A 9,675-nucleotide genomic window follows, 5' to 3' on the forward strand; every position below is an offset into this window, starting at 1 on the left:
GTCGGCCAGCGATAGCTCGTACTCGAGACTGAGCGCGTTTCGAATGGTAAAGGCGTCGCGAGGCCAAGCGTCTTGAAGCTTTGCCATTGCAGCGTGTAGCGGGTGATGCCACGTGCCGTCCAGCGCGCGACCTCGTCCAGAAGGCTCAGCTGCGGCCCCTGTACGCTGCGCAGCCACTCGTTTCCAGCGTCCGACTGCTGCAGCGTTCGAACAATCGCCATGTCGTACGAGTCGCCCCAGCAGCGACGCCACTCGTCGTAGCTCTGCAGATTCCGGAGCACGGTTTCGAGGTACACGGCGCCGTTCGATGCGTGCGAGTCGCAGCGCGCTTGGCGCAAGGACGAGCTCGCGATATGCCACTGCTGCTCCAGGTCGAGCCAGCAGTACTGCGTAAACATCCACGGCGCGTTGCACGACTGCATGTTGCGGAGGTCCCGCGCCGCATGGACGAGCGAATTGTCGGGCGCATAGAGCTGCCGCCGGCCCATCGTCTCGGGAAATCGAATCGTCGTCACCGTTGTATTGTACAACTGGCGCACGTCGCCAAGGAACGGTGCATTGAGCGAGAGGTTGCGCGCATTGCGGAGGAGGAGCTGCGTGTTGAAGAGGTTGGCAAGAAACGTATGGCCGCCCGAGCTGTTAAAGTTGGGCCAGTAAAAGTCATTCGCAAGGCTCTGCGTGACCGTCACCGTCATGTACGCAATGTTGCTGAAGAGTGAGCTAAGAATGTAGAGAAACCCGCCGACGAGGAAGCCCACGCGGAGGTATTTCTTTACAAATCGCGACCACGCATCGCGCTTGGCCAGTACCAGAACCGCGTTGGCGTCACTGGACGCTGTCTTGGCCGCAACGGCTTTGGTTTCAAGGTACGCGGGCGCCAACGAGTGTGGCAGCAATAATGCCTCGGACGTGTGGCGATAGCCAAGCGTCTCGTCGCTGAGCAAGTCAAAGACATGCGAGCGTTGGTACCGCACGAGGCCGCAGAGAACGGCGCTGATGTCGTCAATGGCCCAAAACCCAGGTGGGCACGACGACGGTTTGTGCAGAAATGCAATCGCTGCGCCGTGCAAGAGCACCGTCGGCGTCTTCTCGGACGAAGCACGCCACATGTAGCAGATACCCAAGCACGTCAGCTGACCGGCTACGTGCATGGCTGCTAACAGCACGACGCGGGAAAGCAGACCGATTTGAACCGACCCGCTGTGGCAAGCGACGTTGATATCCATGTGCTGCAGGTGGCACTCTCGACCAATGTGCGTGGCGATCGTCGGCGGAGAAATCACGTCAACGCAGACGGTCGCGACGTACACGAGTGCACACGTCAGAGGCGCCACGCGCCGCGTATTGGAGCCCGAGAGATGCACGAGGACCTCGTTGAGGACATAGGACAGCCAGAGCGTCTCGCCGGCGAGGACCGTCGACTCGAGGACCGGCCGCGTCGAGTCGACAAACCGAGTCGACGCGTTGCCTTGCGGCTCCAAGTATATGGGTACCGTGGCGAGACAGACAATGGCGGTGGCGGATCGGACCAGCAGAATCGGTCGGCCGATCCAGACCGTGCTGGCGATGCGGTTGAACATGAACCAGTTGAGGCCCGCGTGGTGGCGCGTCAGCACAAGAGCGACCGTGACGCAGCTCAACACCATGCAAAGGCCGGCACTCACGTACCACGCGAGGCCCCACATGTAGTTGGCGAGGCTGCCGCTGACGTCGAGCGTATTCGCGAGCTGCGTCGCCGGCGTATACTTGTACGAGAGAAGACGGAGTGTCTGGACGTCGCCTTCGAACGCAACCGCTTCGCGCTGGCCCAGTGCCCACTCAAAGAGACTCATCCACCCGAAAAGAGTCCACGCCGGGCTCGTCACGTCGAGAAGAGGTTGCGTCATCACCGAGGTGTTGGCCGTCGGTGATGCACGCACAAACTGCATCGTCGAGAGGTTGAGGGCGGTGACGCTGGCGGCCAGCGTAGACGATGGCGATGCGAGTTGGAGCTGGCGAAAGGCACGGAGGGATGCCGCGAGGGATGTCGTGCAGATGCTGGCGTCGGTAGCAGGTAGCGCTAGACTGCTACACAGAGACGCCGTGGCCACTGCGAGGTCATTTGGCGAGAGCTGGGCCAACGCAAAGAGAGAGCTCGGGGCCGCCCACTGCACGGTGAACGGCAGCTGGCCCGCGCACGTGTCGTCAAAGCCAAAGGACCTTTGGATAAAGTCATATGGCTCCCCGTCGGCGCACATGGGGCTCCCGCCATAAAACATAAAGTTGGGATTCTGCCACTGGACCGGCGTCGGGCGCAGATCCACGACACCAATGCTCGCGACGGCCACCGCCAGTGATGCACTCGTGGTCGTCTGGAGCGTCAACTGCGCGACGAAGGCCTCGACAGCGGTCGTGAGTGCGGGAGGAGGCGGCATGAGCTTGAGGTCGACCGAGCCGAGTTCGCCGAGCTGGTTGTGCAGCGCCGTGTTGGCGTGGTTGAGCGGGTACGGGAGGTTGTACATTTCGATGGCATTGGGCAGCGTGTACCCAAACCAGAGAGGGCTGTTCAGAACCAGACTCTGGTTCGGACCAAAGTGAAAGTTGCCCAGGTCGTTCTCGAACGACGCGTACATCGAGTGGGTCGTCCAGAGCGCGTAGCGGTCCACGGGCGTAATGCGCTTGATCGTCACGCGCGTCGTCATCCCCAGCGCATTCTCAATGCCAATCGTTTCGGTTAAACCGGTTTGGCGAATCGTGCTCCACTGCAGCTCAAAGTACGTGAGCTGATGGGATTTCCAAAAGGCCACTTCGTCTGGCATCGGTACCCACGCGTGCGACAGCATGTATTGCACCCACGGGTAGCCGCCCGGCGATCGGACGAGCGCGCTCACAATCAAATTGTTAAAAAAACCTCGGTAGATCGGGACCCACGAGCCAAAATCAATGTTGCGCCCGACGGCTTCGAGGTACACGGCTGCATTCGCCTTGTCGTTGGCGACGCACCGTGCTTGACGCTTGCGGGAGTGGCCGAGTTCCCAGCGCTGCTGCAAGTCGACCCAGCAGTACTGCGTGATCATGTGCGTCACCTCGGTCGCGAGGAGCTCCCGAAGACTCGCAATCGCTTTCTCCATCGCCTGGAGCTCGGCGTAGAGCACCAGTCGTGGGTACGCCTCGTAAATGCTGAGCGTCATGGCCGAGTTGTCATAGAGTGTGGGTGGAGCAAATGCCGGGTTGAGGAGCTCAAGCGACGTGGCGTTGAGGACGAGGCGGCTGTTGAAGAAGTCGATGATCGCATTTTGCATTCCACTGACGACAAAGTCGGGCCAAAACAAGTCGTTGGCGAGGTAGGTCGACATGACGTACATGATACCAATGCTAAGTCCCACGGTGAAGAGCACATAGGTAAAACCAAGGGCGTTGAGCCACACGGGGTAGCGTGCGGACGGTGGGTCACCCATCGGGCGATATGGCGTCGGACGGAGCCAAGACAAGAGGATCGACATGGCGCTGGCTGCTCGTGGCTGCTCCCGCCTTTTGTGTTCTTTTAAGTATGGTTGGTTTCAACTGCTAACAGTTTTTGTTGGCCCAGAAGGCGCGGGTAAAACTACCGGGAAAAAACCAACTTCAAGTGCAATCCTAGCGCAACAACGACACGTTGAACGCAAGCAAATGTCAACCTGTCCTATGAGCGCGATTGCATAGTGCTACAATAACCTGTAGAAGGAATCGTGGATGGATCTTTGACGGAACCGGTACCGTGGTTACCTTGAATTACTTGTGGTTTGTATCACGCATACAAACCTCAAGTCTTTTTAAGCGGGACAGGGTTTGAAGGACACTGGACGGCCAACCTGCCAGTGTACACGGTTGCGTTTCGGATGTCGGACAAATCGTTGGTGGCATACTGCATCAGAAACGACTACTGCGTCAAACGATACGAGGTACAGCTTCGCTCCGACATCGTTTGAATTCCCAAGGATTTTAGAGCACTCCTTACGGCACATGTCCCGGTCTTTCCGGTATGCACTTCGCATTTCCGACGCGACAACGGGTCGACGTGGCACCATAGGCAACTTCTACTTCCAGTTTTCGCATTGCCAGTCGACCTCGTCGACATAGCATTTTGCATTTAAAAAATGTGCTGGAAATCGCACGGCACGGCTTGATCTGGAATAAGTGCGTGCAAGGGATTTGGTCGCATTTACGTACCGAACGATATCACTTTGCGCATTCTTTTACGCGCATCTCCGATCGTGCCACGACAGAGCCCACATGGCTACAGCCCACGGGGCGGCTTCGATTTTTCACTCGACATAAAGTCTTCGGCCGTCTCGCGCGTGTGCTTCGAGGCCGCCTTTGGGCTAGGACCACAGCGTCGACACCACGAGAAGCGCCGGAGTCCATCGCCTTTTCGATCAATATGTGAGCGCAGCCTTCGCTCTTGTTCCGTCGCATCCTGCAGTACAGTACCGTGTTCGGAGAGTATCCCACCGTCATGAGCGGTGTGTACGTTGACAGTACAGTACTACCTGGACGATGGAGGTAGCATCTGCATCGCACCGTCTCTAACGGGTACGAGGCTTGCGCAAGGACATGCGCGGTGCCTTAGGCCCAACGGGTGGTCCCACGTCGTCCATGACACCGTTGCCAGCACAGCTCACTTTGCACTTTCCCATGGCTTCAACACACAAGGCCCACCTCTTGGACGTCTTTGTCTATGGCCCTGACGAGGCACCGCCGCTGCATGCCCTCGCTGGGTTTCCGTACTTTATCTTGACCATTGCCCATGTCCAGCTCGGACATTTTGTGTGGCTCCACGGCATGGGCTTTACCGGCTGCGTGATTTACACGCTTCTCTCGTTTGGCTCGATTGTGCTCGATGGCCTTGCCAACCCGAGCCTCGGGAAGAACCTCCAAACGCTCCGCTGCAACGGGTTCTCCGACACGCTCACTGCGACCCGCATGTCGCTCAACTTGATATCGAACGTTGTCATGACGTGGCTCGTCTTCCAAGAGCTTTGCGGTCCGGACGCGGTTGCCTCGACCTTGCGTCTCGGGTCGTACTCGCCGTACACGGTCGCAGCGATTGCCGCCAACATTGGTTTGACCGAAGTGCTCTTCTATTTTGCGCACAAGTGCCTCCACGAGGTGCTGCCACGTATTCATTTGATGCACCACTGCTGCTTTTACCCGACGCACTCGACCAACTTTATCTTTGACCCGATCGACTTTGCCTTCGAGCTTGGCATGCCCACCGCGTTCTTGTTTGTCAACCATTTCGTACTCTGGCAGCAAGATCATGTCGTGCTCCTCGTCTCGTACATGATTGTGCAGCAGTACTATGCGTTGGACCACAGCGATTTCCTCCAGCTGCACCATTTCAAGCACCACGCACGACTCGACGACATGTACACGGCGTACATCAAGTACCACAACCCGCGCAATACCAAGTTCGAGGCCGTGCGCAAGATCATGCAGCGCCCGGCCAAGCATGCCTAGTTGTTATCAAGATGAATGTCATTTTAGAAGCGTCCACTTCTGTGCACAAGCCGTCCAGAGCACAACTTTAAACAGTCGAGCTAGAACGTCCGTCGACTGGACCTACGCAGGCACCCAACGAACGCCACGCGCCATGACAACAGAATATAATCTAGGCACGCAAGTGCAAAAGAGTAGTCCATGTGAGTGCGTACATACTGTACATGCAGCAGCAAAGCAGTGTTTCATGCACTCGGTTGAGGGGCGTGGTCTCGGTGGACGGAGACGGGAGCGCAATCCGCGTGCCAAGGTGCCGGTGCGGCCATTCGTGTTGATCTAGACACTGGCGAAGATCGCCCTGCTTGGACGCTTGAACAAAGCGATCGTGCAGTCGAGTGACACTTACTATTAATGGCCTTGACGGCAATCATCCATGCACTTGGGTGCTGTGGATCGTCGCGATCGTTCCAGACTCGTCAGACCCGTGCACGCGTCTATGACGCGGTTGGCACTCGTACAGATTTTTATACCGTGCCAACCGCTTCATTTGTTTTCTTCATTCGACGCGCGGGCAAGATCTAGGCACCCTTCTCCGCTTCCGCTGAACTACAGCACTCCACCTCGCCGTACCCAAGGCACTGCTTCGTGTTCCGCTCAGATCCACAAAACAAACAATCATCTGCCAGGGCGGGCTTTCAAGCTATCACAACCGTGCGTTTTGCGATTACTTCTCGACAAGAAAAGCGATTACAAATTCGTTGGACGGCCTGTCTTCTGCGATTGCACCACCCGTTGACGATCGATCACTTTGCACTTTGCCGTATCGTCGCACGATGGTTCTCAACGGCACGATTCGCCCGATCGACTTGTCCATGACCAAGAAGACCTCCCCCACCATGGCCATCGAGTCGGGGGTCTTGGACTGCGTCGTGTACGCGCCAGACGAGACGCCGCCACTGGCCTGTCTCGCCGGGTTCCCTTACTTTGTGTTGACCGTGGCCTCAATCCAGGTCGGACACTTTGTTTTCCTCAACAACGATATGGGCTTTGCCGGCTGTCTCCTCTACGCGCTCACGTACATGTGTGTTGTGGCCCTCGACGGACTGGTGAACCCAAGCTTGGGCAAGAACGTCCGCACACTGCGCGCCAACGGTTTCTCGGATCGCTACACACTGCAGATGATGCTCTTCAACTTGCTCTCGAACGTTCTCATGACGTGGCTCGTCTTTCAGAAGTTTAGCGGTCCCAAGGCCGTGAACGCGACCTTGGACTTGGCTTCGTACTCGGTCTTTACGGTCGCAGCGATTGCCGCCAACTTGGCCATGACCGAAGTCGTCTTCTATTTTGCGCACAAGTGCCTCCACGAGGTGCTGCCGCATATTCACTTGATGCACCACTGCGTCTTTGCGCCGACGCATTCGTCCAACTTTATCTTTGACCCGATCGACTTTGCGTTCGAGCTTGGCCTGCCCACCGTCGCTTTGTTTGTAACCCATTTTGGACTCTGGCAGGAAGATCATATCGTGCTCCTCGTCTCGTACATGTTTATCCAGACCTTCTACGCCCTCGACCACAGCGATTTCCTCAAGCTCTACCACTTTCATCACCACACCCGTCTCGACGACGTCTACACGGTCTACATCAAGTACCGCAACCCGACCAACACGAAGCGCGAGGCGGTCCGCAAGATCATCAAGCGGTCGACCAAGGTTGCATGATCGATACTTTTAGTACGACACTGCGCTCCAAAGACGATGACAATATACATCCCAATGACAGACATCTTCACCACGTGCCTCGATCGATAGAGATAGAACCTTGTGTTGGTCGCTCGGACGACCAACCCTAGCCGCACCAAAGGCATGGACAAATCAAGTCCATACACGATCATGCAGACATGTTGTCGCATGCTGCAAAGCAATTGCAAGATCGACGCGCCAAGTTGAATATCGGGATGCGAAAGCCAGTTCTGTGTGCCATGCGCTCGACGTCCCACGGTATTCATGTCCATATCTGATCCGGTGCAAGCCGACATTCAAGCGCTTGCCGCAATGCCACATGAGCACGATCCCACTCGTCAATCCCACGTCGAACACTGGCGTCACTCGAGCGCAGACGGTGCATGTACCGGTGCCGTCGTTGATACGACAACCCTCTCTAAATTACAAAATCTATACAAAAAAGCTCTAACATCCCAGCATATCTTGTTGGCGACTGCGTTCTTCACACGACGATCATTTCGTGCACGAGCGATCCGTCCTCGAGACTACACACACAGACGACGCGTCAACAAGACCATTCTTTCATCCACGTGTAAACTTTGATATCCAACGGTAAATACAATTTACATCTCGTAGATGGCGTCGACGACTGCCGCGTGCTTTTCAAGGACACGCGACCGCTTGAGCTTGAGCGTCGGCGTGAGCTCGTCGCCCGCGACGCTAAAGTCGTTGTCGAGGATCGCATACTTGGCGATGTAGTGGCCAAACGAAAAGAGCTGGCTCGTCGTCTTGTTGACATCCGCGAGCCGGTCGTCCAAATATGCTTGGACCTTGGGGCAGCGCTTCGCATCGTCGACCGTCTTCGCCCGGGAGCCGAGGACGCCACACATTTCTCGCACGTCGTCCTCGAGCGTCGGCGTCGGGCGACCCTCTTCGTCCACGAGCACCTACAGACCATAGGGTTAGGGTACACTGGGCCCATTCGTGGTGTGTCGTACTTTGAGCGTAAAGAGTGCCAGCAGAAACTCGCGCTGCTCGCCAATGACCATGACGTTCGAGAGGAGGGGAATCTCGGCCTTGAGAATGTTCTCGAGTGCAACCGGCGATATCCGCTCGCCACCGGCGGTCCGGATCGTCTCGGGAATGGAACCCGTGATCGTCGCGAACCCATCTTCGTCGATGACAGCCGTGTCGCCCGAGTAGAGCCAGCCCTCTTCGTCGATCACATTTTTCGTGTCTTGGTCGCGCTTGAGGTAGCCCATCATGACGTGCCGGCCGCGGAAGAGCAGCTCGTGCGAGTCCTTGGTAACGCGCATCTCTGTCCCGAGGAGTGGTCGACCCACCGAGCCTAGTATCATAGTAGTACATGAGTTGGGACGCAGATAGTTTTGGAGAGGCGGACCCATCTTCCAGCAGTGCAGCACGTTCATTGTTGCCAAGCCGCCTGTCTCGGTTTGACCGAAAAACTCCATGATGGGAATGTCGAGCCCGCCGTAGAACTCGAGGGTCTCGGACCGGAGCGGCGCCGACGTGACCGAAAATGTCTTGCAGCTACAATCGACCACGATACGTGCGTTGCGTGCAAGGCGGTTCGTCGTACCGGTCGAGGCCCAGCGAGGCCTTGACGCGCGAGAGCACGAGCTTTTCAGCGATCCCGACACCGCAGGGCGGCCCGCCGTGTTGGCCGTACTGCGAGATGCGCGTCTTCTTGATCGCACGCGACGTCGCAAAGTGCACGAGCTGCTTCTTGAGGCCGCGCGACTTGCCGTGCAGGTCCCGCATCTTGATGGCCATCTTGTCCCAGATGTACGGAACACCGCAAAAGCGTGTCGGGCGAATCTCCTTGATAATCTTGCCGAGACCGCCACGGAGTGCGTCCCGATGAGCAAAGTGAACTTCGTAGCCAATGACGAGGGGCAAGATGATGTCGTTGAGCTGCGGCGTGATGTGTGCCAACGGCAAGTACGACACGAGCACGTCGCGGTTGCTCAAGCGCGTGTGGTAGTCGCGGTCAATGCTACCCGAAACCGTCGCGGTTAGGGTCTCCTGCCAACAACATATAAAAGTACCTCTTGTCCATGCACCATGCGTTGAAGCAAAAGTTGTCGTGGGAGATCATGACACCCTTGGGGAGACCGGTCGTGCCGCTCGTGTAGACCAAGGCTGCGCAGTGGCCCGGCTCGACGCTCTCCATGCGGCGCTTGAGTGTACCCCGCGTGATGTCGTCGCCGAGGATCGCGAAGGCGTCCCAGCCGTACACGGGAATCGGCGACCGGAGGGTCGTGGGCACGCGCTTGCCATATAGCACGAGGGCCATGAGCCGTGGCAGGTACGGCTTCATCGCAATGAACTTTTCGAGCTGCGCAACGCTGTCACAGACGACAATGCGCGCTTCCGAGTGGCCGCAAATGTACTGGCAGAGATCGTTGGTCGTGCCGAGGTAGATGCCTAGACGTCATCTCCACGTTGTGGATTGGATTCGGGCCAGCGATGTACC

The 9,675-nt window shown here is 57.3% G+C and overlaps 4 protein-coding genes across 4 annotated transcripts in view; 2 read left to right on the plus strand and 2 right to left on the minus strand.

Annotated features, from left to right (window-relative positions):
• Positions 1-145: 145 nt before the first annotated feature.
• SPRG_22311 (hypothetical protein) lies at positions 146-3,437 on the minus strand (the record flags this gene model as incomplete). The annotated part of the gene is made up of 2 exons (XM_012351954.1): positions 146-176; positions 229-3,437. 2 exons carry the CDS (start codon positions 3,435-3,437, stop codon positions 146-148), a joined length of 3,240 nt encoding a protein of 1,079 aa, XP_012207344.1.
• Positions 3,438-4,653: 1,216 nt separating this feature from the next.
• SPRG_12815 (hypothetical protein) lies at positions 4,654-5,503 on the plus strand (the record flags this gene model as incomplete). Its single annotated transcript, XM_012351904.1, has 1 exon — positions 4,654-5,503. The coding sequence occupies one exon, from the start codon at positions 4,654-4,656 to the stop codon at positions 5,476-5,478; it is 825 nt and encodes a 274-aa protein (XP_012207294.1). The 3' UTR covers positions 5,479-5,503.
• Positions 5,504-6,290: 787 nt separating this feature from the next.
• Positions 6,291-7,175, plus strand: SPRG_12816 (hypothetical protein; the record flags this gene model as incomplete). The annotated part of the gene is made up of 1 exon (XM_012351905.1): positions 6,291-7,175. The coding sequence occupies one exon, from the start codon at positions 6,291-6,293 to the stop codon at positions 7,173-7,175; it is 885 nt and encodes a 294-aa protein (XP_012207295.1).
• A 626-nt stretch (positions 7,176-7,801) lies between these two features.
• SPRG_21199 (hypothetical protein) overlaps positions 7,802-9,675 on the minus strand; it is a gene marked incomplete at both ends in the record, with an annotated part of 2,322 nt that continues 448 nt past the window's right edge. Inside the window, 5 exons of the mRNA XM_012351944.1 lie at positions 7,802-8,125; positions 8,177-8,526; positions 8,581-8,729; positions 8,779-9,195; positions 9,248-9,626. Coding sequence (XP_012207334.1) covers positions 7,802-8,125; positions 8,177-8,526; positions 8,581-8,729; positions 8,779-9,195; positions 9,248-9,626 — 1,619 coding nt within the window. The remainder of the gene's footprint in view (positions 8,126-8,176; positions 8,527-8,580; positions 8,730-8,778; positions 9,196-9,247; positions 9,627-9,675) is intronic.

The sequence above is a fragment of the Saprolegnia parasitica genome (assembly GCF_000151545.1).
Source record: "Saprolegnia parasitica CBS 223.65 unplaced genomic scaffold supercont2.89, whole genome shotgun sequence".
Taxonomy (NCBI): Eukaryota; Oomycota; class Saprolegniomycetes; order Saprolegniales; family Saprolegniaceae; genus Saprolegnia; species Saprolegnia parasitica.